The sequence below is a fragment of the Alternaria conjuncta genome (genome assembly GCF_024043145.1).
Source record: "Alternaria conjuncta strain BMP 0040 chromosome Unknown scaffold_2, whole genome shotgun sequence".
In the NCBI taxonomy this organism is placed as follows: Eukaryota; Fungi; Ascomycota; class Dothideomycetes; order Pleosporales; family Pleosporaceae; genus Alternaria; species Alternaria conjuncta.
This window is the reverse complement of record NW_026250091.1, coordinates 2,466,899-2,492,492: the sequence shown is the minus strand read 5'-3', so window position 1 is coordinate 2,492,492 and position 25,594 is coordinate 2,466,899. Positions and strand designations below refer to the sequence as shown.

Below are 25,594 nucleotides of genomic sequence, written 5' to 3'. Positions count from 1 at the left end.
GCGATAGACAGAGCAATCCGTTCTCCCAAAACCCTCTCGGTACCATCACAATGGCCGCCCAAACAGTCTCAATATGTAAATTCGTCGGAACAATCACCCTGGGAATCGCAACTGTAAGTCACCAACCCGCCACTTCCCTTCTCCAAGCTCCCCGCTTGAAAGCTATCAGAGCTACAGCCCTCCCCTCCCTATACCAACCCCCTCAACAAACACAAGAGATACCATACCAATTCTAACACCCCCTCAGGGCGTCTCAGCAACCGTCTCGACCATCGCCCTCCCCTCCCTCCTCGCCCTCCCCACCGCCATAAACGCCCGCACCTCCCTAATCTACCTCACCACCAAATCCACAAACCTATCCTCCTACCTCCGCCACATAACAACCTTCACCCTCTTCTCCGCCTACTGTCTCTCGCCCGCCCGCTTCCGCCACCCGTATCTGCTGTACACATCTATTTTCTCGTTTGTGTCTGGACCCGGTGTTGACTATGCGGTTGGTCTGACCGAGGGCGGCAATGAGAAGAGGCAGGTTATGGAGTTGGAGGCGCAGGGCGATGAGGTGAATGGCGAGCAGGTGCGCTTGGCGGTTGAGCGGAAGCAGGTGGTTGAGTGGGTTAAGACGGGGTTGGCGGGCGTGGCGTTTGCGATGCAGGTTGTTGGGCTGTGGGGGGATGGCGCGTAGAGGACAGTCATGTCATGAGGGTGGATGGAAGAGCGTAGGAGTCTGTGTGTAGGATCATGGCGATTGATGGAGATTGGTGGGGGATATACGATACTGGTGTTCTCTGAGTTTGGAGTAGGAGATGTGGATTGCTGTTGGTGTACTGTATGGTTTTGACTCTCCTTTCCTCGTTTGGGTGCTGGATACATACACATTTTTTGTTAGCGACTATTATTATATCCCTCTCAATTCTTCTGAACAGACGAACATTGCAATGTGCATTGGAAGCGCGTGAATGTCTAGAGCGTGTAAGAGGCATCGAGCTAGAGACATCGAGTGGACGACCGGGTTGATCACGTATACCATGATCTGGAGGCAAAGGTATGCTGGTATCTTGAATGTGATTCATGTTGCTATGATTGAGTATGTAAGAAAGATGGCTCGATGATGAGAAACTTTTGCGCAAGATAGACCGAACCCAGAAAGTGGGCTCACAGTCGCCTGCTGAATAGAAGAAAATAAATAGCTAAACTAATTGCTGCTGTCGCTGAGAGAATAAATCGTGAACGCTAGAAGGAAAGCAAGAAGCACACGCCCTAAATTATACTTCGCATACGCCTGCACGGCGATCGCGGCGTGGTTCCAAAGTGAAAGACTAGCATGCAGCATGGCTCCGACTTTTGTCTAACAGAGAGCCTGAAGTAGAGAAAGGATGATATGGATCCGTGAACGTCCCACTGAAGCGTAGACAGATTACCGAATTTGTGGTAACCTTGGTTGACAAGTAGGTGATCCAAAGTTGGTCCTGGAGGTACACGCCAGATCCTGTGTTGTCGAGATAATCTCAAGACTGCTCGATTCTCATGCGCTTCGTCTTGGAATCATCGTCTCGTTTTGTGCTGCGCTTCGGAACTTGAGCGGGCTTCTTCGATTTCATCACCCTATCGTAGATCTCGGGGAAGGTCGCGTCATCCACATTCAAGTCGGCGTAGTTGGCGAACTTGGATGGCGAAGCGCCGTCTTCCTCCTTCACGCGCTGTGGGAAGAGGCTCTGTATCTGATGAAGTTCGTCCTGGAGGTGTGGGAGTAGCTCTTTCAGATCGGCACGGATAGCTCTTCCGTGCTCGCTGATCTGATAGTCGAGCATCTTCCGACCTCGAAGGTGTTCAGCAAATTCTGATAGTATGTCGTTGATGATCTCAAAGTGTTTGTCGACCAGAGCTTCGGTGTCTCTATCGAATTTTGCCTGAAGCTTTTGGAAGGCGTGCTCAACGAATTGGACTTTCGAACCAGAGAAGTGTGACTTCATACGGTTCTTCTGGAACTGAAATCGTCCTGGCTTCTCGTAAACCTTCTTCTGCTTCCTTCCCGGAACTGGCGGCTTCAATTTTGGCGCAGCGTCATGGATGTCGTCATACCATTCGTTGGTGATAGAGCCAACGAGGTTGTTCTCTCTGCCATCTTTCATGATAGCCCAGTCTGAAGCGCGCTTCGTCAGTCGCTGAACATCAGTCACCAGCACCATCATATCGGTTTTGATCTTTTCCGGATAGCTGTTCTTGTCGTTATGCCACTTAGTCTTAGCCTTTTCCACTGTGACCATGTTGCCACCAGCATCGTCGAGTTCGTTGATTACGCGCCGATGGAGTTGGTCGATAGCTTTGCAGAATGCTTCTTCCATATGTGCCATGAATGAAGCATGAGTATTTGCCCACTTGGAGATACCTGGAGTCAGGATATCTGAAAGCTCTTTGTCCAAGTTGCGACCAGTCTGAGGGCTTTTGGCGTACGACTTCCCGTCTGGAAGGACACCTTTTCCTTTCATGGCTCTGTTGAAGGCGGCAAATTTCAACTTGCACCACTCCTCCACCTTCATGTTGATGCGATTCTGGAGAGCGGGTATGTCTGCTCTTAGCTTTTTCATGCTCTTGTCTGATGAGTCGCGGAAGACCTCCACCACTCCAGTTTTCCAAGGTACCATAAACTTCTGTCCCACTACCTCGAACGCGTCGGCGATCGTGACGAACCCACCCTCATGAATGTCTTCCCTGACTGTTCGTATGATCTTCTCAATCACGGCTGGCGCTGTGATGAAGACATGGTTCTCGTAATCTTGCATGTTCTGAGGTGCTGTGAGAGCAAGGAGCTCTCTGCGGAGTTGGGGTATACCCGTCTCTTCGACCGAGAAATCAGGCTGGTCCTTGAACGTGAATTTTGGTTTCTCCAACCATTCCATGTATTGCGCTGCCGAGGTGTGGATGAGCGGGGGAAGTGTGCTTGCCGATCGTCCCTGCAGTTTTTCTCCAATAGTTCTCGATAGCCTCTGTGCACGTTCTGCTACCCTGTGTTGCTTATCACAACGTTTCAGATGGCTCAAACGCTTTTCGAGCTGATTGCGTTTCATGACTTGTGCAAAGTTCTCTTCTTCATCTTCGTCATCGTCTATTGACGCTAGCATTTCCTGGGTTTCTCGAACTAGACGATTGATTGTGCGATATGGCTCACGGTCGTCCTGACCTTGTTGATTGTCAGAGATACTCTGCATACGTTAGTCACGGCTTCGTAGCAAGAACCAAAGTCTTACATCAATATTGGTTGCAACTAAGCGCACATTCGCTGCGCCATGCAGATTGATCGCAGTGCGTGCTTGCTGGATAAACATCTCGTCAGATTCAATACGCGCCGTGTTGCATACAACGACTTCGACTTGCACGCTGTCGCGGATCTCATCAGCATGTCGGGCTCTCTGACGATTGGAATCACCACAACCTGTAAGACATTAGCTTGAGCTGACAGAATGTTCGTTTTCTTGAAGTCTCCTTACCGGGTAGATCAATCAACTCCAGCCCCTGTTCGAGCCATTGATTGTAAAAGCTGATCATGACATGGTCGACCAAAGGCCATAGACATTTTTCCCCCTCGACTTGTGACATGAAGCGAATCATCTGACTCAGGAGCTGATGTTGATCACTCCCCATCATGTATGCAATACTATCACTGTCGACATTCGCGAACTCGATGGCTTCCTTGAACTTTAGCTGGCAAAGCCGTACGAACGCTCCACTCTTGAACACAGATGGGCTCCAGCTTTCCAGGAAACTTTGCTTTGATCCCCATAGGGCCACTAGGATGTCTTCCGCCGTGTCCTTGAGTGCTTCGAGCTTTGACTGGTCGGGAGCTTCTTCGGATTCAGGATCATCCTCATCTTCGGAGTCTTCTTCGGCGTGGTGGAAGTAGTAGTAGTGGCGGCATAGCTCCTTGAACATAGCTTCGAGCTTCTTCGTCTTGAGGAACCTAGTCTGACCATGAAACTTCGTTGGGCCATCTTTGCCTTCTGCATAGTTCTTGTACCTGATAGCTGTGCTTGTACAAGCCTTGCCGGAGGCACCAGTGGGAGAAGCGCCTTCGAGACTGAAGAAAGCGCATAATAGCGTGCTCTTCCCTGCAGCTTGAGAACCAATGAATGCCACTTGCATAGCAGGGCTTCTCTTGACCTGAGAAACCGATTGCGCGGCTTTCTCTACGTGGTCGAGTTCTTTGTCGTCGTAAGGGAACTTGCCCAGACATACGATGATCCTTTGCCCAAACTCTTTCAGCCTGGTATCGATAATGGCTCGAGGCAATCTTGACCAAGGTGTATCAGGCATATCCTCGATGGCGGCATTATAGCGCTTTGGTGGTTTTTGAGTCTTGAGCCATGCGTTGAACTCTTCCAGAGTGGCGAAGAGTAAAGACGCCATGGCCTGGACTTGTAGAGGTGAGCTTGCTTGCGGTGTTGGAACTGGATTGGGTCCACACTGCTGTTGTTAGCATTTGTAGTAGATGTAACAGGACCAGTACTTACCCGTCTCTAATGGAAGCGATGGAAAGAGAGTGTAAGGATGAAGAAGGTTGAGATAGGAAAGATTAGTTTTATATGAGACAAAGGTGGTGAGGGTGACCCCGTGACGATAGGCAGAGCGAATTGCGGTAAGAGACAGAGAAACAGCGAGTAATTGAAGGAGCTGACGTGTTAACAATAATTACAGGCAGCTTTCATCTCGGACGTGAGATTAAGGAAGCTGACGAAGTACGCAGAGAGTGAGAGATTGGCGAATATGTAGCGACTCTTTGTAGGAATGGACCATAGTAAAGGTAGCAATAGAAGCAATGTCTTAGCCAAATAGAAGGATCCGTTGTCAGCTGTTCAGAGCCCATAGCTAAGCCGGTTGTTTCGTGAGGTGGGTATAGTGCAGAGGCAATCTCAAAGCGCAGGTTTTCAGCCCTGGTATAGGTATCAACCACAACAGACGTCTCAGCCAGACTCGACGGTCCTCGTCGCCGTGACATCATGTTTGAGCATAATGACACGTGCCAGTTCCCAGGACATGGATGATCTCATGACGATGACGAGCATCCTAGAAGCCAGTATAGATCTGGTAAAGCAGCAAGTCGAAAGCATAGAGCGCAAGCTAGACACGCGCACCTCGCGACGCGTCTGGACGCGGGGTAAACGATTACCCAAGAAGGGCGGGAAGATGCCAGAGACGATTGCTGCGGCGGTCGTATGTTGGGCTCGGTGGCGCCATATGTTCGCACGATAGCATTTTGCGAACGGGAGTGTTGGGTCAGCGTTGGGGAGAAGCGGAGTTCCAGGGTCCGCGCGAGATGCCTTAGCGCGATCATCTGATAGGCTAGTTCACTTGCGGAAACCACCCACTGGTCGCCTGCAGCAAACAGCTTGAACACCCTCGTGCACTTCTGAACTATGACATTTCTTCGCCATCTGAAATATTCGTACATCGCCAATATGAGGTATCCTGGAGGTGTTCGTAGGTTTCCTGTCAGCACCCAGAATTTAGCGCGAACTATCCCCCAGCGCGACGTCCACATCGGCCCCACACTTCATATTTCGCGATCCTCAATACCCATGTATGCTTCTGGGTAACGACGCGCACTGCATGATACGATGAATTCTCGCGTTCGGTGCACGTCTTGGAGCATGCCAGATGCGGTCACAACGTCTGTATACCACCTGGCCAGTGTCTGTACCAGCTGAAGCTTCGAAGAGTCCGTCTGATCATCGGTCTCGGTGTAAGCCGGATGGATTTATACTTCCATGCGCGTTCATTCCATGTCAGCTAGCCTATCTCAAGCCTAGTCGGCGGATCATCTTCTGAAACGCGACGCGACGCGTCCGTGATGCGGTTGATATGTCGTCCCTCGTGCTTCCCCTTCGAACACAACGTGTCCTCTGCAAAGACATTCGTCCATGAGCAAGCATGGCACATATGGTACCCAGTTCTCCTTTCGCGAGCACTCCTGATTCAGATGTTATCATAGCCCCCGAACACTCTCACGCGGCACACGACAACATCATGAGCTCGCCTCCACGCTCACGTTCTTCAACCCCAGGCTTGAACGACTACGCCGACGAAGTTATTCCCGGAGGCGACCGGTGCCTCAAATGCAATGCCCAGGGGCATTGGGTCCAGGATTGTCCATTAGCAACTTGCTTCCATTGTCGAGAGAGGGGTCACATCATGGATGACTGCCCGGACAAGGCCAACATACAGTGCTACGGATGCAGCGGCTTTGGACATCTTCGCAAAGAATGCCCGAAAGATGAATATAATGCTAGTAGCATCACGGTACAAGGAGAATTGCGTGAGACACGTCGAATACTACAAAACACGCAAGAACAGCTACGGCGTGCGCAGCAGGAGATTGGCCTGCTGAGCGAAGACTTGAGGGAAGCAAACGATAAGCATGAACGCTGGCGCAAATTCGCACAGGGCAACACATTGGATCCCTATGAAGCACTTAAAATGCAAGGACTGCACAAAAGTAACTCGCTTACTGATTTCTTAGATGTTGCTCTATGGTACTGACGAGAACAATCAGATTTACGATACACCCAACTACGCACGGTTGACCCCCATGCAGCGGAAGCGCAACTGAAGGTCTATGAGCAATACGTACGGGATACCTTCAATCAAAGGCCAGATACTCTTAGCCGTACGATCAAAATACTCGTACACGACATCGACTTCATCACGATCAAGGAGAGCGATGGTGACTTGAGATGGAGATATGACGCAGCCTTCGTTCTCGCGAGGCAAATATATGAAGCACTGCTTATGTACGGCTACGGCAGGACCCCATTAGATTTTCCCATGTGCTTGGCACTGCAAGCCGCCGATACCCAACTGAGTCTCATCATCGAGGAGATGCTTGAGAAATCCGGAGGCGAAGTGGATTTGAGAGACGCTCGTGATAATCTCGCGGCAGAGCAGAAACACCTTAAGCGAATTCACGGTATCACGGAATACTACCCGGGTACCACAGGGTTGCTAGCTAGAACAGCGTATTAGACGGATCGGATAGTTCAATGAATAGATAAGCTCAAGCCTGCGAAGAAATAGGTTGCGACGGACCTCTCGATATCAGGCACACCTTTTCTGTACTGCTAGTCTTGGAGATAACTATTCATGTAAGCTTTTGTGGCATCTTACACACTGATAACAATTATCCACGATGCGTTTCAGTGTTCCCCGTACAGACATAAAACTGAACAGATCTGCAGCCTACACTAAGATAGAGACATGCAAATCAGATGGCCTAAAGTCAATGTAGGCTTGAAATTGTTCATCCTTCCCCTCGAATAGGATGACTGCACACTGATGTCTTGGATCTAGAGCCACCGAGGCTTGGATTTCGTCAGGGCTGGGTCGTCTCATCATTGCGCATCATCGTTGTAATCAGAACGACCTAGAATCTGTTGGAAGAGAACTTTTGCACACTCCCCAAGTCAACACGTCACTGAATTGACCCTTTTGATATGTGCCACCCTGGATTGGTTGTTGTGGTGGGGTCTGTTGGTGATGGTTTCATGGTACGTTCCTCGCTAATGGTTCTCAACACTGCCAAATTTTTCTTTCTCCGATTAGCTGTCTCATACTTTCTCACTACTTTCATCAGCTGCTCTCGATCGACCTACACCTTCACTGCTCCTGCCTCAACGACAACGACCTACGCAGACACTCGACATGGCCCCTCCTTGTTACGACCCTAGTTGTAAGATAGAATCTCACATTTGCTACAGCTGTGGGGAGCATGGTCATCAAGGACACATGAGCGAGGATTGTCCTCAAATATCACGAAAGAAGCGCAAGTCTGACTCGAGCGACGAGTTGAGCCGTGCGAGCATGTCGACAAACGCGGACGAGAATACCGAACTGGTAGAAAAAGAGTGTGAAGAGTTGAAAGCGAAGTGCAAGGATTTGGAGGGGAAGAATCGGGAGTTGCAGTGGCAGTTGCAGTGGGCGAAGAAGGATTCGGAGGAGAGAATGAGTGAGGCTGAAAGAAAGTATGAGTTACTAGAGAGAAGTCACGAGATGTTAAAGAAGGAGACTACCGGGGACAAGGATTTAAAGCAGAGGAACTGTAACTTGGAAGGCGAGATTGAGGCTGTGGAAAGGGAGAACGAGGAGTTGGGGAAGAAGTTTGGGACATTGAAGGGGACAGTCCTGAGCTTGCTTTCTTAAAAGGAGATTCAGAGACGTTGATCTACCGGTGCGTCTTTCCCAATCCTCTATCAAGACGATAACTTACAAAGGCGACATATTTAGCATGCATCATCTTCAATACCCCCGCTCCAAACCCAGACAAAACGCGACTCCGCTATCCGAGTTCGAATACGCGCGCACGAACGGCAGCCATTCCGGCTTATACAAAAAGACAAAAAAACAAAATTCACACATGAAGTGCCGCGATGTAGAAGCCTTCCGCATATTCCGGCAAACATGCGACGGTTCCAGTCGGAGACTTTTCCACAAGCTCATCAAAATGGCAAAGAGCAGAGCGAAGAGAGTTGGTGTGGTGAAAAAGACCAAAACTTTCACGTTTACCAAGTCCGTACTATATCACAAGCAATACCATCCTTGCAAACCATCTTTTAAAACCAGGAAATGTCCGACACATCGCTTGATCTAAGAGCTTGCCTAGATACTCTCGTCGAGGAAGCAGTAGAAGCAAGCAGTGAGACCGTGAACACCGACGAGCGCTACGTACAACCCAGGTGAAGCCGACCACGCCACCACTCCACTCAATCTCATCTTCTTTCACTATCATTCTATCTCATTCAATTCCAAGATTAGTCATCAAATACATTTCCAGGGCATGTGGTCTAGACTCAACAGAACAGAGTATGGCAAGGCGCCCGTAAAGCCGTTGAACTTGCTTCAGGTAAGGGAATGTGCAGGGAGACGCGGATTCGAGTTTCGCCATGTCCAACTCATTATCTTTCTTTTTGCCGCTCTTTCTGCTCTGGCAACAGTGCTGTTTGTATACTTGCTTAGGAAGATATATTTTTGCCAAAGTAGTGGTGACGCAGAAGTCTACTTCACCTCAGCGTGCAATGGTGGAGTCGCTATCTTGGGACTAGGAGACGACAAGATCTTTTCGTGTTAGATGTTTCATGGATATAGCGTATGTTGAAGTATACGTTACCTTCGGTAATACTTGTTCGATAGCATTTGATAGTGTGTATTTAGAAAAGGGCGGCCTAGCTTCCGTCATTCCCTAGTAACGTCCACTGTCTTCGTTCCAAGCCAACCCACCAGCCCAGCTTTTGTCCGCATCTCCGCCATCGATACCTTGACCCTTTGTTACTGCAACACCTTATCTCACTTCTCCAGCGCGCCCGTATAAACGAAGGCCATTTTCACAGTAACAGTTACCTTGCGTGACCCAGCAATTTCCTTGCTAGACTCACTCCTTTCGTTCGCGTAGAGGCTATGGAACATCTCAATCAGCCTGAGCTCCTCTCCATGGACCAATGCGAGTGAAACATTGTGTTTTATATGCAATGCGTGAGGCGCGAAGCAGTTCTGGCAGAGACGTGCGAGAGTCTTCATATTTATATACTGTGCGGTATCGGTGTCACAGCCCTGAGTATCACAGATCCGCCGGTGGAGGGCGGTATGAAGGTCAGCGAGACTGAACGTGGCCTGTGAGTGAATTCCAATGGCCATCCTTAGGGTGCTTGGAGCGAGTGCGATGATATACGATTACAGCGTTAGTCCGAAAGCTGTTACTCTGAGCGTCTCTCACTTACCTCTTTCCACTCAAACATTTGAGATACCAAGTCCATTGCCATTCTGTTGACTCTTCTCCACGTTAAGACAGTAGCAACATCCATGTGCAAGACAATCTGCTGTTGCAACTCGACCGGAAGCCGAGAGAGTAGACCTAGATTAGGCGCAGTGGTGTAGTCTAGTCCGATGGCGTGATGGGCATCGTCGAGGAGACAATGACAAGCAAGGAGATAGGGATGAAGAACGCCGTGAATAATGTTTGCTTCGCGTCCATGAATACATATGTTGTTGGCCGCCGACATGACAGTTTACTTGGCTGGAAATGATTGTTGTGGTGAGGTGTAGGCGTCCGGGTGTGAAGAACAACAAATGTAGAAGACTGAGCGGACCTTTGACCAAGACTAGCGCAAGTGTAATGCGATTATCATGTGACAAAAGAAGTGGAACAGGCTCTGTCGCGCGCTGGTGTTAGCTTAAGTAGACGGTTCATTGTAGTGGTTATCGTTGATGCCTATGACGCTTGGAATACTGCAAGATCATTAGTCACAAGAACCTATGTTGTCAATACGTATTTAATGAACAAGCAAAGATGTACACAGATGTCAAGACTGGCATCTGCTGCGTATATTTCGAATAATGGGGTCGTATTCCCATAGCTTGTAGGATGCATCAAAATCGCGGTTTTCGTCGGATTAGAGCTAGCGATTAATGACCTGGAGCCTTTTGTGCCTGGAGAAATCTTACCACGGATAGCATAACATATAGGCAGCATCTTAATTTCTGTGCGTGGATTTGATGCAAAAAGAATGTCAATGGAGAGAAGACCGCATGTGTAAGATAGAGTGAATTGATAGCTGCGCAAGGCAAAAAAGGGCAAAAAAGAAATGATCAATCTAGCTGCTCTCGGTTTCGATCCGAGGTCCTCCGGGTTATGAGCCCGGCGCGCTTCCGCTGCGCCAAGCAGCTTTTGTGGTTGATTGGTTGATGGAAGAATTACAAATCCAATAGAATATCATCGCACATGAGAAACTGACGGGTTCGCAATGCACTGCACCATCACAATCAATTCTCCAAACTTTTCTGTGGGAGTTCATGCAAGCTGTGGAACGTAGCGTGAAGATTCTGCTCTGACTCACAAAGAAGCGACTGGTTGTGGAGATCCCTTGCTAAAACCCAACACCCCAACACCCCAACTAAACCCTACCTAGGTACCAACAAAATCACAAAGCCCAACCCACCGGACGCCGCGCTAATCTAGATAGCCGAACCTTACACCTGAAACCTTGCACCAAAATACACTCATAATCGTGACCATAACCATAATCCTACACAACCCCCTCACCTCGAAAACGCACCCTCAGCATCATCCCCCAGTCCCCTAAACGCAATCCTCCCATTACTCCTCAACACCTCACAAACCGTCTCCGCACTCAACTCATACCCACTCTTCCGCCAGCGCGCATTAAGCCAATCCGCCAACGCATCCGCACTACAGCTAAACCTTCTCGTATCCCACTCATGCAGAATCAAATCAACAATAGGCTGATCCGGCAACGGCTCCGGATGCGGATCCTGCAGCGGCACCGAACTCAACGGCATGGGTAGTGCGCGCGGCGGAAAGATGTTTTCGTAGGCGGTCAGGAAGTGGAGGAGGGTGTGTTCGGTGTGGGGGCGCGAGGCGAGGGTTATGCCGAAGGGTTGGCCGTTTAGTTTGAGCGCGGATAAGGGACAGGCGGCTGTGGGGTAGCCGGCTGCGGCTGCGAGGGCGGAGAGGGGGGCGTCGCCGGGGGCGACGATGAGGTCAAGGGAAAGGGTTGTGAAGAGGTAGTCGAGGCCTTCGGGACCGCCGGCGGTTTGGAGGTGTTGGCGTGCGGCGTTTACTTCTTCGCGTTTGGTTGTGGATTGCAGGGCGGCCATTAGGTCGTTTTGGTCGGGGCAGGCTGGGAAGTGTTAGTAAGAGGAGGGAGTTTGGTGGGTTGGAGGGCACGTACTGGGTGGCAGGCAGAGTTCGGGGTGGTCGAGGTTGAAGTTGATGATTTCGGCCAGCGAGTGCATCTTTGTGACTTTGAAGTCGCGGATGAACTCTGCTAGACAATCTTTGAACTCGGAGTCTGCGTTGTATCAGTATCAGTATACACCCAGCGCAATGGAGGAAGATACTAACAAACAACAGGCTCAAAGCAATTCTTGCCATCAATAGTCAAACTCGATTGGTTCGGCAACTCCACCGGATACACCACATCAACGCCCATCTCGATCATACTCTGAACAATCATATCGTATTTCTGCGTCTGCACCATGTCAGCACTGCATAGCCCAACACAACACCAGCCCCTGCACCAAAACGTGCGTTCTATACTTCCATATGTACGCAGAGGTAAGCGCTAACTCACCATGAATCGCTCGGCGTCAGCATTGATCCGCCCGCTTTTACGCCACGCCTTCCAAATACTCGGCTCGCAGATACCGATGCGGAGCGTCCCGAAATCCGGCTTGATCTTGAACGACCTGTGTGGACTGCTTGCGTGTTCTTCGCGGTTGGTGGGAACCATCATGGCGTCCATTAGCGCTACGAGGTCTTTTGCTGATTTGGCCTATGGTACCGTCAGTGCTGAGAGTACGAGCTGACGCATCCGCGTGTGCTTACCATGCCGCCGACGGCGTCGAATGTCTTGCTTAGGTTGAAGATGCCGTCCATTGGGATCTGCCCAGCTGTGGGTTTCAGAGCGTAGAGCGCGGCTCGGTTTGCGGGTGTGATTAACGATCCGATGGTGTCTGTTCCGATCGCAAGGGTGCTGAAACCTGAGGCTACTGCGACTGCGGATCCAGTTGATGATCCTCCTGGTGCGGAAAGCTCCCAGTGTAGCTTCCTTTTCGCGATGTGTCTTGAGACGTACGGCGACTGACACTGTCCACCCACTGCTGACCATCCTGGAGGCATTGAAGGATTCTTGAGACCGCAAAACTCAGTCAGATTCGATTTTCCGATGATGATCATGCCGCGCTTGACCAATCGTTCGACAATTGTTGCGCTTTTCTTGGGTATGCATCCTACGAAAGCGTACGATCCTGCACAGCAGTAAGTCACTGGCCTGAATCCAAGTTAACTATCCACATACCAACTGTGGTATCCATGCCTAGCTTCTCATCGGTCATGATGTTATCTTTCAATACTATCGGGATACCATGTAGTGGGCCTCTTATCTTGCCTCTTGCCCGCTCATCGTCCAGCTTCCTAGCCATCTTGATCACTTCATGCTTTGGCGCGACCGAAATCAATGCACGTAATTGTCTTCCTCTTCTGTTGTGCTGTTCAATTTCCTTCAAATACAACCGCACAATCTGCACACTTGTGAGGGCTTGTGCATTCATGAGTTCAGAAAGCTCAAAGGCCGAAATCGTAAGCGGATCAAAGTCTGGCAGCCATGCATCGTCGGCCGAAGATGTGAAGGATGCTTTGCGCGACGCATTACTGTTATCGACAGACTCCCGTGGTTGTGCGTTTCCGACGTTTGGCGCAAGGGCCGTTTTCAGATATCTGAATACCTTCGGCATGGCTGTGTTGGATTTGCGACCGTCGGCTGTGCCCAATGTGGGGTGCGGGCGCGTGGGGAAGGAGATGCCGGGATGTGTGTCGATCCGGGGTGATGAAAGCGGAGCGTGAACGTTGTTTGGAGTGAGAGTACGTGCGATCGCAAGACTGAACAAGCAGATCGTCAATGTAGGGAGATGAGACAGCCAAAAGCGTCTGCAGGGGACGTGGGCTCCGCTAGATTATGAGTGCTTGCCATGGCTGCGTCCGAGGCTCTAGACATCGCCAGTGGCTGCGGGTATGATCACTCCTTCGAGGCCTGACCGAACTGGACGTTCGCCTTCTGACATCCCGGTCCATGGCGTCCATAGACTGTGTGGAGTAATAGGGTTGGTGGTTACAAGGAAGCCAATCGAGGACAAGTATTTCCGGTAATTCGTACTTTATGATCTTCCTATTCGCAGATGCGAAAGCCCCGTAAGAACCACATGATGCGTGATCAGGTTGAAGTTGCACAACACTTTACCCGGAACGCAGGGCCGCACGGAGCTGTTGGCGGTTGACGTCTCGCTTACGGTCAGATGGTGGCTGCTCACCCTGCTCCCATCCAGCCGGCTGGATATTGGCACTCTTGGGTTCTGCGGAGTCGTGGTCCATTCAGTGTTTTTACCTCAAGAGTGTACCTACTGCCTTGTGTCGGATGAGCTGGCTGATCTTTACTACAACTACTCCACATGACTATGCGGATTAATTCCAGTCACTGCATCAATACCACCGAGGTTCATTGTTCATCATGAAGGATTTCCCTTCGTGATCTTCACCAAGGTCTCTCCCAGTGAAACTTAGCCGTTGCTCGAGATCTCTGCGCCCTGGTGGCACAGCGATATACTTCGTCGTGAGACGATAAGAAAGCTTGCACTTGAACTTGAGCAACCATGGCGTCCTTCGTGTATACCGGACTGGGTAATGTTTGGGGAACCCGAACCCCTGTCTCGCTTCCAGACTTAAGTTTGCCGTGTTATGCGGGGTATCGACTCCTACAGCTTTGGTGGTCTGACACGTTGTAGACATGACGGGACTATTGCAGTCGCAACACGTGGAGTGCCATGGCGCTATGGTGATTCGCCTTTCGATCGAGGCTGACTGCGCGGCCAGGCCCGCAGGAGGCACGCGGGAGTCACTATCACATCACGATGAAGGACCGATCAGAACGGTGGCACAGTTCTCGAAGAGTGTTCAGGCGGCGCGGCTAGTCAACCCTAGAATAGCGTCAGCGCGAAAGCCTGCCGCCGTGCGTCCAGATGCTGAAGACGCAATATGCAGCCCCATACTTTGCAATATACGACGCCACGCTGTATAAATTACATCCAGGTCAACTGATGCCACTAGGTAGTGTGTGCGTGGTTGCCACTTCCGCCAATCTGGACTGTGGGATCCCTCACTGCCGTAGGTGGATGTCAAAAGCCGAGGCAGGTCCCGGTTCTGCATGCTGGGAATTAATCAAGAGTGAATGTAGTGCCAACCTGATGCGTATCTAGCGGATGCGAAGGAAGATGTCTAGTCATTGGACAGGTTGGGCATGCGAGAGCCTGACACGTAGAAAAGTTGATCGCGTTCATGGAGATGAAAAAATGATCGTTTACTACCGCTAATTCGACGCCAACTTAAAGCATCTTCTGCGGAGAGTGCGACCTCTGCTGTCGAGTCGCAGACGCGATAGTGAATACCGTTTGAAACTGACAAGCAATTAGAGGTAGGCACGTGTAGACTGCCATACAAGGGTCGAGTGATGCTTGCACAGTACCCTTCGACTACCACAAACGAGCATGTCCCTAGAACGTCGTCGTAGCCAGTCTGCTCGCCGCATTTTTCGCATCAATGCGATCATCATCCTCTTCAATACCCTTTTGGCTACCTGCCTTGCTAGTCGCACGTTTCCTGCCATTCACAGACTCTTCCTCATTCTCATCGGCCTCGGGTAAAGGCGCCACGATACTGCCGCTCATGCTACGATTGAGGCCGTCACCTGGGCGCCGTGGTACACCGGACCATGCATCACCCTTGGGACCTTGTGAACTGGCCATGGGAGTACGGCGCTGAGTGGGATGTGCTTCACGACCCAGCCGGGAAAGGCCACCACTACCGTCGATAGCGCGGATGTCTGGTCGTACCGATTCTAGTGTCGCAAGTGTACGGCGCTCTGCTTCGATTTCTCGCACGACGTATTCGCGGATCGCTTGCCTCATATCTTGTGTGGACCGGTTGAACCATTTGCGTTGCTCCTGTAGGAGGTTGGCTGTGACGCGCTGGGCTTTGGTCGTGAGGTATTGTTCGTGGCTTCTCGCTTCGTCTAGGGCTGCGATAGCTTCGTCGACCTTGTCCCGCTTAACGCTCGAGCTGGCCTTGAGCCTATCGGCTGCGGACAGCTTGGACTTTGTCGCGGATTGTGCTTGTAGGAGCTCGCGGAGGAGGATGTGTCGGTTCGTGAGGGTTTCTTTCGCAATAAAGGCGTCGCTGCTGTGGTATTGGAGGGGGTCGCCGAGAGTTGTAGCTTCGGCAGTACCCTGCGCTGCGTGGAAATCGCCCGTGGCCTGGATGACCTTCCCGAGCTTCTTGTATGCGTGAGAGAGACCGACGTGTGTTTCTTGAACATGTAGCGCTGCGAACTTGGCACCGAGGTCGGACTCTGCGACGCCCAGATCTAGATTATGTTAGCCATGGACTGAAAGGTCTGCCTAGAAGCGCCTACTTCTCCTGTGCTTCACAACCTTCTCTAGCTTCTGCTCCGCCTCCATTGTGCCTAGGTAGAAAGCCTTGACGACTGGTCGTGCCGCAGCAAGTTCCGGTGTATCGTCTGGTGGCGGCGCAAACTGCTTGATCATCTTGCGGCGCACGCCAGTCGCAGGTTGCTTCCTCCGCACCACAGGGCTGTATCCAAAGTCGCTCTCCACGAAGAAGACCATCTCTTCGTCGCGTATCAGGATGTCATTGCTGCATACAATGTTCAGCCACCGTTGTAGCGAAGTCTTCAGGCGTGCCTCGTCTTCGTCGGTGCCTGCGCCTGCCGAAGTAGTCGCGGGCGGTACTGCAGGCACAATAGCTTCGGGGCATGCTGAGATGAGATGCTCGCCCAGCTTTACAAACTCGGAATGCAGGCGTCGGACATCGCGGAATTGAGTGGTGCGGAACTTGGGGAGGTTCGTCTGGAGAGAGGTCAGTAGGAGTGGAAAATGGGGGCCAGGCGTGCGCGGTATGGGCAGGATTGGTGCAGCTATGCAGTCCGACTGAGATGCCGGAGAAGCACATGTCTACCTTGCACCACGCCTCAATGTCCGCTATGTCGCGCGCCTCTAGCCCGGTCGTGTCGATGTTGTGGAGACGTACGTAAACATCGAATCGCAGTATCGGGTCCTTCTTGCTATTCCGCTCGAGTCCCGTGACCTTGGCCTGGAGCTTGTAGTGTTGCTGTTGCCGCTGCGGCCTGTTCCCGTGATATCGCTGCGGCTGCTGCTGGCCCTGCTGCGCATTGGGTGACCGCGGCGCATCTTGGCCCGGCATCTGTGGTTGCTGCAGATGGTCGCCGTTCTCTGGCGCCGTGCCCGGCCGGCTTTGCGCATCCTGGTCGCCCATGTAGCCGTACTGCTCACCACCTTCATGGTACGGGGAAGCCTGCGGAGGCAGCGGGGATGAGGGGATGTCGTTGGTCGGCGGCTGGCCAAACGACGTCCGGTTGGCCTGGGGCGACGATGCCCATGGGTCGCGGCCGCCGGGGTGGTCCGGGTCGTGGGCGCTGTAGTCCATGGTGTGTGGTGGGGAATTGGAGCTCTGGACAGCTGCACCGAGCTGTCGAGTGATGCGATGATGTCGCTCGAATGCCCTGACCTGCCCTGGAATTAGCCGAGCTAGGCAAGGCGCGAACGTCGACATCCTTCACATCACGTGCGACTGCCAAACAGTCAAACGCTGTCAATTCGCCCATCTATCGCACTGAGCAGTACTGGGCATGAGGGTCGGATGGGTTACGTCTACCCGTCGAGTCTTGCGGCACCATGTGAAGACTCCACGGCGCTTGCTGTCGACGCAACCACACCATGATCTGCTTTCCAAGGCCACCCGCAACATTGGCATCATCGCCCACATCGATGCAGTAAGTGCCGTCTTCTGTTAGTTAGATTTGTTCTGACGATTCGGTAGGGGAAAACCACGACGACGGAGCGTATGCTCTACTACAGCGGAGTGACAAGGCGAATAGGAAGTACGTACCCGTTGTAACACTTTAAACGCCATGCTTTCTTTTCGTTTTCAATTGCTTTTAGTTAAGAGACATGCACTATCCCTTATCTGTCTCTATTCCTATTCCTTTTCTAGACGTTTTAGAATTCTGACCAAGTGCTTCGCCTGTGTCGACCACTCCCTCACTCAAACCTGGCCATTGCCATTTGGGTCGATCATACATATATTCAGGAGCCATATGTGGATTGTATCTAACATCCCACAGATGTCGACGAAGGCTCGACAGTAACCGACTTTCTCCCCGCTGAGCGAGCACGCGGCATCACTATCCAGTCCGCAGCCATCACATTCCACTGGCCTCCCCTACCAACCAGTGCCCAGACTCCGCCACCGCCACCACAGCTACCAGCCTCATTCGAAAATGTTCTAAGATCTTCAACATCCCACAACATCAATCTCATCGACACGCCCGGTCACGCAGACTTTACTTTCGAAGTGCTGCGTTCGCTTCGTGTACTAGATGGAGCTGTATGTATCCTCGATGGAGTTGCCGGTGTTGAAGCCCAAACGGAGAAGGTATGGACGCAAGCTGGACATTACCATATCCCGAGGATCATCTTTGTCAATAAGCTAGACCGTGTAGGCGCTGCTTTCTCGCGAACTGTTAAAGAGATAGGCGTTAGACTGCACGGATGGCCAGCCGTCTGTCAAATCCCGTGGTGGAAGAATGGCAACGGCGATTTCGTCGGAGTCGGGGATGCTATCAACTTACGCGGTATGCTCTGGCAAGCCGGTGGTGACGGCAGAGACATTCAAGCCTTTGGGCTGCATGATCTGAGTAAAACCGACGAGAAGTTTGCAGAAGAGATCAAGAAGGCGAGGATAGCCCTCGTTGAGATCTTGAGCGAGCACGACGACGTCATGGTTGAGCACTTTTTGGAACACGATGAAGACCACCTGGCCATCTCTGGACTCCAGATCATGCAGTCATTACGCCGAGTAGTACTGCAGGCACCGCAGAAAGTCATCCCAGTCTTCGCCGGCGCCTCTTTCCGCAACATCGGCGTTCAACCGCTGCTCGACTCGGTCGTTGATCTTCTTCCCTCACCACTCGAACGACCAGATCCTGAGATCAGCATCTCCAACCAAAGCAGCACACTATCATCCCTTCTCAGTGCTGCAGCGGCAGCACCAACAAAAGCTACCAAGCCATCGAAGAAGCAACAGCAAAACAACGGCGAACTGGCCATCTCAGAAGTCAAAAATCTCAGTGCCTGTGCCCTCGCCTTCAAAGTCGTCAACGACGCCAAACGCGGCGTCCTCGTCTACGTCCGCGTCTACTCTGGCTCCATCGACCGTGGCGCCACCCTCTACAACACCAACCTCTCCCTCGCGGAGCGCGCACCCCGCCTGCTCAAAATGTACGCCAACGACGCCGTAGAAGTCGACAGCATCTCCGCCGGCCAAATCGGCGTGATAACCGGGCTCAAGCACGCAAGAACCGGGGACACGTTGATCGTCTACCGCGGCCTCCAAATGAAAGGCACACCGCCCGGCGGTCTTCACACACTGCAACTCCGCCCTATCGCCGTCCCTCCCCCCGTCTTCTTCACCAGCATCGAACCGAACAGTCTCAGCGAACAGAAACACGTCCAAGAAAGTCTGGCCATTCTCCTCCGCGAAGACCCAAGCTTGCACCTCTCCATCGACGAAGAATCCGGGCAGACTCATCTGGCCGGCATGGGCGACTTGCATTTAGAAATCGCCCGAGACAGATTGCTCAACGATTTCAAAGCCAAAGCACGCATTGGAAAGATAGAAATCGGATACAGGGAGACTATCACCACGATGACGCCAACGGAACCATACACATACACACTAGACAAACTCGTCGCGGGGAAACAGACAAAAGCAGCGATAACCGCATCTGTGGAATCTGTGGAAGACAGCAGTGTGATCCCGCTTTCTCCAGTGCAAAACCAAATCGACGAACAACACGCCCTCTCAAACCAATTCGAAACCACATACCCCCTCCCCGACAACAACCACCTCCACATCCACCACCCCCCGCTCTCATCCCTCGACTCTTCGTCTCATAAACAGCACATCCCCGCTCACCTCTCCCTCCCCGGTATCCTGCACGCCCTTCAAGCGGGTACATCCGCGGCCCTCGCCCGCGGCCCTTTCAACGGGTTTCCCGTTGCAAACACACGCGTCAGCCTCACACTGGATGCGAGTGCGCATCTCTTCCCCGAAACAACCTCAACAGCGCTTTCCATGGCTGCGCGCGCGGCTGTAGGAGCAGGGTTGAGGCAGGCGGATGAGGCGCAGCCGGCTACGCTCATGGAACCGGTTATGAATGTGACGATTTTTGTTAATGAGGCGAGTATGGGGGCGGTGGTGCAGGATATTACGAGTTCGAGGGGTGGGCAGATATTGAGTCTTGATGGATCTGATTCTTCATCACTATCTTCGTCGTCTTCTTCTTCTTCATCTTCTGATGACGCCCTTCCCCGTATCGACCCGCACCTAATCTACACGCCCCCCGACCCCTTTGCGTCGGGAACGGGTGATGTGGGCAGCGGCTTGAGCGATAGCCAAAGACAGATTGTAGCTAGGGTGCCGTTGAAGGAGATGGTGGGGTATTTGAATCAACTTAGGGCGTTGACGGGCGGGAGGGGCACGTTCGTAATGAGTGTAGATGGATTTGAGAAGATGGGGACACAGAGACAGAAGGACGTTTTGGATGCGTTGAGGGAGTTTTAGAGATCTAGAAGGAGGAAGAGAGGGGGTGTAAGGGGAGTGTATGAGTAGATAATGTAGTATAGAAAATTGTGTATATGTATTCCAAACCATCTCAATGCAATATGCGCAACATGCCGTAAATCTATCAAGTATCACCACCGCCATATTTCCCCATGTACATGATAAGACACTCACGCCGTAAGCGCACTACTCAACCCCAGTATCCCCATCCCCGCAAACGCACTAACAAAGCACAAGCGTCTCGAGTTCGTCAAATCCAGACTCTCCCCGAGCAACTGCAAGCTCACCATCGCCATAATACCCGCAGTGACGGCAAACATGCACCCGTAAATCGTGTCCATGCCCTCATCAGCGCCGTGCTCTCGACCCCTACCCTGAATCTTAAACCACAACGCTGCGACACCAGCACCGAGGGGCTGACTGACACCACCCAGGACGGCAGAGATGAGCATAGCTTTCCAGCGGGAGCCGATGGCGAGGTAGAGGGGCAGAGCGAGAGCGAAGCCTTCGGTGATGTTGTGGATGAAGAGGGCGAGGAAGATGGAGAAGCCGAGAGTGGGGTTGGCGTGGTTGGTGGCGTAGGTGATGAAGCCTTCGGGGATTTTGTGCAGGGCGATTGCTGTGCTTGTTTGGAGGCCGAGGGAGAGAAATGCGTTTGTTGGGACGTGGTGGTGGTGTTGTTGCGCCTCCTGGTCATGTTCGTCGTGGCTGTGGCCGTGATGGTGGTGGTGGCCAGTGTGCGATGAGGTAGTCGAGGATGAGCGGCTGTGTTTTTGGAGGGGTTGGATCTCGTGTGCTGCGTGGCCGTTGGTAGACGGTAGACTTGCAAAAGAGCTTTCCATGGTGGCTGGTCCGGACTTTGTAGGTACCAGAGGTGTTGTTTCGTTCACATCCTCCAACGCTGTTCGCCGATCATGCGGTCCCTGCGAAGTTTGGCTTCTGCTCATCCCAGATGGTCGTGTAATACTCAAGCTGCCTAGGGACTTCCGTGACTGCAAGCGTGAAGGCCGGACTTCACACAGATCACCATAACATTGCCCGTTGTCAGTGTCGTCACATGCTTTCTCGGCACCGACAATTAGTTGCGAGACTTTGGATGACAGCGTCTTGTGAAGCGATGGTCTCTGAGGTAGGGCGGCTTTCGAGTTCACGCTACTTGTTCCGTACGAAGTATGCTCGTCATGTCCGTGGGCGTGCGGAAGACTGAGCGGCTGCTCCTGCATCGGTTGGTGAGAGTGCGATTCCTCTCCCTGCTCTTCGTCATCATGTTTGCTTTCGCAGTCCACAACTGAGTGCGGAATGTACTGGTGCAGTATTCCGGAAAGGACTGAGATGCCAAGAGCTCCAACAAGGAAGCAGCCAATCAAAGTCAGTATCGCATTGCGCGGTGACATGCCTCCCTTTTTCAGATAATTCTTCGCCGAGGGAAGCATACTGTATAGTGATGAGAAGATCTTAAATCTAGGTCAGCAAGAGTCAAACTAAGCCCAGCAGCTCCACTCACCATAACACCAAAAGAAAGACTCAGTCCCGTCGACAAAAACGCATTACTCTCTTCAATCTTAAAGTTCCTCTTGCCAGGAAAATATCGCACAATGAGGTCGACGCATATTATCGAAGCTAGCCATCTTTAGCATCTTCCCTGATTGAAGTTCTCGGAATCCCGGTCGATGGGATCAACCGCGGGAATAAATCTCACCTCCAAATGTACATGCTGTTTACGCGTTAGCTCATCTGCTCCCCGTGAAATCCATGCAGCTTCCCGCGCAATCGTCAATCATACCTATGCCGCTGACCGCAGTCATGATCCACCCACGCGTATCGTTATCGAGAACCATGGTGCCTGCCTGCAGGTACACACTTTGGGAAAATGACGTCGTTATGCCAAGCTCCTTGTCGCTTTCACGGGTGGGGGATAGTACGCGGAAATGCAAAGGCGATCAGATTGTTCTAGAGAGCGGGCGGCAGGCGGATAAGAGATGATGAAGTTTGTATGTACAAGAGGGTCCTGGTCAGATGAGGCGTCTTCTTCGCACCGTGTTGGCCTCCTAGCGCGTCGAGGACAGTCAAGGAAAAATCGGGTTTAGCGGCTTGGCGATCGTGTGATACTCGCGCGTCGTCATTGGCTGGAGCGAACGAGGCCGGGGTGTCGCGTTTCGCCTCACGTTGGATGACAGCTACAAATGGACGTACAGAGGGAGTGTCAGTACTCGAGAGTACAATTTGAGGGTCCCAGAAGGACTCCTGAAGGACCAGAAGAGGGTCCTGGATATAAGAGGAAGAGCGCATGAGAGGCAGACACACTAGTGCCCAACAAGGAGGCGGTGTATGAGATCAGACACGCGAAGTATGACATCTGACATTGTGTGGCTGACAATCATGAGGCTACTGTGACTGTGACTTTGAAATTACGACTAGATGAGAGAAGAGAACAAGCCTCCACCTTGTCGATGAACACGAATTAAAGTGTTAGACCCAAAGTACTCCTAAGCATCCTTGACCAGCCCGCGCTGTGCGGTCAAGGACGTTGCTCCCTATCCGAAGCATGTTGGTGACCGTAAAGGTAAAATTCTAGAAAGCTCGGTGAGCTGCCAACGCCGTGTTTCCCATCCATCCCGCTATGCATAACAAAGGAAAATTTTGAAGTACTAAATGAAGGCCGTGAGAAAGAAGTCGTCGTCGATGGTCGTGTCTCGAGCGATCAAAGCTGGGGAGGCCTCGGAACAAAGATCTTGCTCCACGCACCAGGGCCGTGTTCGGGCTTCTCGTTGATGACAAGGAGATTAGGCGATGAGCAATAACCGCCAGGCTCTGCTCTCCGCTCCTGCTCAACGTAGTGGCCTGCACGATCGGCTTCTGTCGCATTTTGTGCAAAAGCCGCAGCTGGGTGGTCGTAGATCCAGACCTTGTCCGTCACGAGCTGCCCGGGCTCCTCAGCGAAGCGGGCTTTCTTATCAGGGAAGCCGACGAAGTAGTTGAGAATGTCGTGAATCGGAGCGTAGAGGCGTTCCGGGCGACGAATGAAAGAGAGCCAGCTCAGCGTCTTCTCGTCGTACGCTACTCGAACGAATGGGTTCATGTATATCCTAGATTCCGCAGGTCGGCCTCTTCCAGACATCCGATACTGTAGATCTGCGTGGATTAGACAGCACTCGGAGGCCTCCCAGAAGGTTTCGTTGTCGTGACGGAAGCGGAGCGGGAAGATGCTGTGATTAGGCGTCCCATTCTGCGGGTTGGCGGGTTCGGGCTGGACTCCGGTCTCTGACTGGAACCATTTGGCGTCAAAAGCCACCATGCCGCCCCAGCAACTCCGTACCCGTACCGCATCTTTCCCTGCGAGCACATCGCTTCTGCTAGTCCCTGTTCCTGCGCTGGTGAACCACGGGAAGAAGGGCAGCCCGGTGATCATGCCGTCGAAATCGCGCGTCGCGAAGCGGTCGTAGAACTTGAAGGGCATGATGTGGTCGACAGCGCATGCTGCAGCGTAGTCTGCCCGTCCGGTCGAGTCGATGTTGGTCGCAAAAAGGAGCTGCGCAGCTTCAACGGGGTCGAAGTTGACATCGTTCAGGTACAGGACCTTGTCGAATCTGACCCCAGGCTGGTCGATGGGCGCAAGGGCTCGGTTGCGCACCTCAGCAAGGAATGCGATGCGCTTGAGGCGTTTGTCGCCATTAGGTAGCGTAATGTGGGGGAGGGAAGCGAGGTCGAGATCTTCGGATACAATGGTCGAGTTGCCTGGGGGTTGTTAGCGATCTTTGCACGGCGGCACGAGGCGAAGCGTCTCACATTTGACCTGGTCGCGGAACGAATCCAGCGACTGCTTCGTCACCAAATCTGGGTTATCCTCATATATGCTCAGATGCACATTCTCCGGTCCCAGCAATTCCACCAGCTGCAGTACCTCTCTGCCCCAGGCGCCAGACGTCAAGTCGCCCTTCTTTTCGGCGAGCGAGGCGGCTATGAAGACCTTCTCGTTGTAGGGGTTCGCGCGCCCAGTGTCCGTGGCTCGCTTGCGTAGCTCGTCGTAGTGTGGAGGCCTGACTGTGTAACTCGGGAAGAAGATGCCGGCAACCAGCACTAGGACTATTAAGAGGTACGGTACGGAGAATAACGTCCAGTACAGGATGCGTAGAATGGAGCGCTTTCGGCGGCGCGGGGTGACGTAGTGGGCGTATACGGCGCGATCCGACAGCTTGTTGACTGCATTAAAGCGACTGCTCAGCCGGTTGAGCCAGGAGCGTCGCGGGTTTACTAATCCTTCATCTTGACCGACAACAGCTTCCTCGCCATCAACATCGAGGGATTCGCGCGGAACCAGCTCATACTCGTGTATGGGCCGGCGGGAGGGTTTAAGCATCGGAGAGTCTTGGGGGTCGAAAGGGGCCTAGTTAACTCAGGTCCGCGGGCGCCATCAAGCGATGATCGGGCGCAGGGCTGCAGTGGAGGCGTTTTGTAGCGTTGACTACAACCACAGCGGGAGTGAGTGTTTGTATATCGGAATGGGAAGCGGCGGGAAGTAGTGAGTGACAGCAGTTGGCACAACGCAGCGAGGTTCCGCTTCTTGGGGACGCGCAATTCACACGGACTCGCGACTGTTTGGTTGGGGTCACCCATCGCACAGGGTCCAGCTCCCTGACGACAGCCCTGGAGTGGAGCTTGCCTTTTCCAGCCGCCAGCACCAACTCTAATCACGACTCAGGCCTGGATAGCCGTTTCGAGCGCCCGACCTGAGCTGCTCTGACCAGAGGCTAACCCTCCGCGCTGCGAACTGCCCACATCACAGTCGCACCACGCCCCCAGAGCAGAGCATGTCGCGAGCCCTCTCACTTGCAACCCTCCTCGGGAACCGAGACTGCTGCATCATCATCAACATCATCAACAAACCTTAGCCCATCCTGGCGGCTGGGCCTTCTCTCGGTGATTAGTGCCGTCATCAGAATCTGCACATGGGTGGCTTGGCCAGATGCTCGGCCTCTTGGTCTTCGGTCATTTGGACGTCGATGCCACAAGCGAAGATCCATCTCCCGGAATCGCGCGGAGCTTTCCGTCGTACGACGCTTGTAGCAGGCGCGTACCTGGCAGCGTATCGATATACGAACGCGTGTATACATTTGCACTGCCTTACACTACTCCACAGTCCTCAAACAACTGGCGCATGCCGTCACGCAGACGCGTTATGCCTCACAATCCATACTACCGTGATTGCTAAAGCTTACACAGCATACTCGTCACATCGCTTGATGCTCGTGTCTCACGACGTACGTGATGATATCTGTACCAACTATTGGTCGTCCCCTCATGCAGAAGAGCATCTGCCACGCTAGC

At 52.5% G+C, this 25,594-nt stretch overlaps 9 protein-coding genes and 1 non-coding gene across 10 annotated transcripts; 4 read left to right on the top strand and 6 right to left on the bottom strand.

Annotated features, from left to right (window-relative positions):
- Nucleotides 1-50: 50 nt before the first annotated feature.
- Nucleotides 51-682, top strand: J4E85_001951 (uncharacterized protein; the record flags this gene model as incomplete). Its single annotated transcript, XM_051466231.1, has 2 exons — nucleotides 51-113; nucleotides 248-682. The coding sequence occupies 2 exons, from the start codon at nucleotides 51-53 to the stop codon at nucleotides 680-682; spliced, it is 498 nt and encodes a 165-aa protein (XP_051330788.1).
- An 823-nt stretch (nucleotides 683-1,505) lies between these two features.
- J4E85_001950 (uncharacterized protein) lies at nucleotides 1,506-4,401 on the bottom strand (the record flags this gene model as incomplete). Its single annotated transcript, XM_051466230.1, has 3 exons — nucleotides 1,506-3,200; nucleotides 3,273-3,430; nucleotides 3,486-4,401. The coding sequence occupies 3 exons, from the start codon at nucleotides 4,399-4,401 to the stop codon at nucleotides 1,506-1,508; spliced, it is 2,769 nt and encodes a 922-aa protein (XP_051330787.1).
- Nucleotides 4,402-6,183: 1,782 nt separating this feature from the next.
- On the top strand, nucleotides 6,184-7,014 carry J4E85_001949 (uncharacterized protein; the record flags this gene model as incomplete). Its single annotated transcript, XM_051466229.1, has 2 exons — nucleotides 6,184-6,487; nucleotides 6,587-7,014. The coding sequence occupies 2 exons, from the start codon at nucleotides 6,184-6,186 to the stop codon at nucleotides 7,012-7,014; spliced, it is 732 nt and encodes a 243-aa protein (XP_051330786.1).
- An 834-nt stretch (nucleotides 7,015-7,848) lies between these two features.
- On the top strand, nucleotides 7,849-8,187 carry J4E85_001948 (uncharacterized protein; the record flags this gene model as incomplete). Its single annotated transcript, XM_051466228.1, has 2 exons — nucleotides 7,849-8,009; nucleotides 8,031-8,187. 2 exons carry the CDS (start codon nucleotides 7,849-7,851, stop codon nucleotides 8,185-8,187), a joined length of 318 nt encoding a protein of 105 aa, XP_051330785.1.
- A 2,445-nt stretch (nucleotides 8,188-10,632) lies between these two features.
- J4E85_001947 lies at nucleotides 10,633-10,704 on the bottom strand. Its single transcript has one exon. It is a non-coding gene; the product is annotated as a tRNA-Met (tRNA).
- Nucleotides 10,705-11,076: 372 nt separating this feature from the next.
- Nucleotides 11,077-13,293, bottom strand: J4E85_001946 (uncharacterized protein; the record flags this gene model as incomplete). The annotated part of the gene is made up of 6 exons (XM_051466227.1): nucleotides 11,077-11,678; nucleotides 11,730-11,849; nucleotides 11,903-12,029; nucleotides 12,132-12,332; nucleotides 12,386-12,807; nucleotides 12,858-13,293. 6 exons carry the CDS (start codon nucleotides 13,291-13,293, stop codon nucleotides 11,077-11,079), a joined length of 1,908 nt encoding a protein of 635 aa, XP_051330784.1.
- Nucleotides 13,294-15,102: 1,809 nt separating this feature from the next.
- Nucleotides 15,103-17,071, bottom strand: J4E85_001945 (uncharacterized protein; the record flags this gene model as incomplete). The annotated part of the gene is made up of 3 exons (XM_051466226.1): nucleotides 15,103-15,971; nucleotides 16,020-16,473; nucleotides 16,655-17,071. 3 exons carry the CDS (start codon nucleotides 17,069-17,071, stop codon nucleotides 15,103-15,105), a joined length of 1,740 nt encoding a protein of 579 aa, XP_051330783.1.
- A 202-nt stretch (nucleotides 17,072-17,273) lies between these two features.
- Nucleotides 17,274-20,269, top strand: J4E85_001944 (uncharacterized protein; the record flags this gene model as incomplete). Its single annotated transcript, XM_051466225.1, has 3 exons — nucleotides 17,274-17,417; nucleotides 17,465-17,525; nucleotides 17,769-20,269. The coding sequence occupies 3 exons, from the start codon at nucleotides 17,274-17,276 to the stop codon at nucleotides 20,267-20,269; spliced, it is 2,706 nt and encodes a 901-aa protein (XP_051330782.1).
- A 222-nt stretch (nucleotides 20,270-20,491) lies between these two features.
- J4E85_001943 (uncharacterized protein) lies at nucleotides 20,492-21,111 on the bottom strand (the record flags this gene model as incomplete). The annotated part of the gene is made up of 2 exons (XM_051466224.1): nucleotides 20,492-20,530; nucleotides 20,557-21,111. The coding sequence occupies 2 exons, from the start codon at nucleotides 21,109-21,111 to the stop codon at nucleotides 20,492-20,494; spliced, it is 594 nt and encodes a 197-aa protein (XP_051330781.1).
- Nucleotides 21,112-22,970: 1,859 nt separating this feature from the next.
- J4E85_001942 (uncharacterized protein) lies at nucleotides 22,971-24,626 on the bottom strand (the record flags this gene model as incomplete). Its single annotated transcript, XM_051466223.1, has 2 exons — nucleotides 22,971-24,004; nucleotides 24,056-24,626. 2 exons carry the CDS (start codon nucleotides 24,624-24,626, stop codon nucleotides 22,971-22,973), a joined length of 1,605 nt encoding a protein of 534 aa, XP_051330780.1.
- Nucleotides 24,627-25,594: the final 968 nt, after the last annotated feature.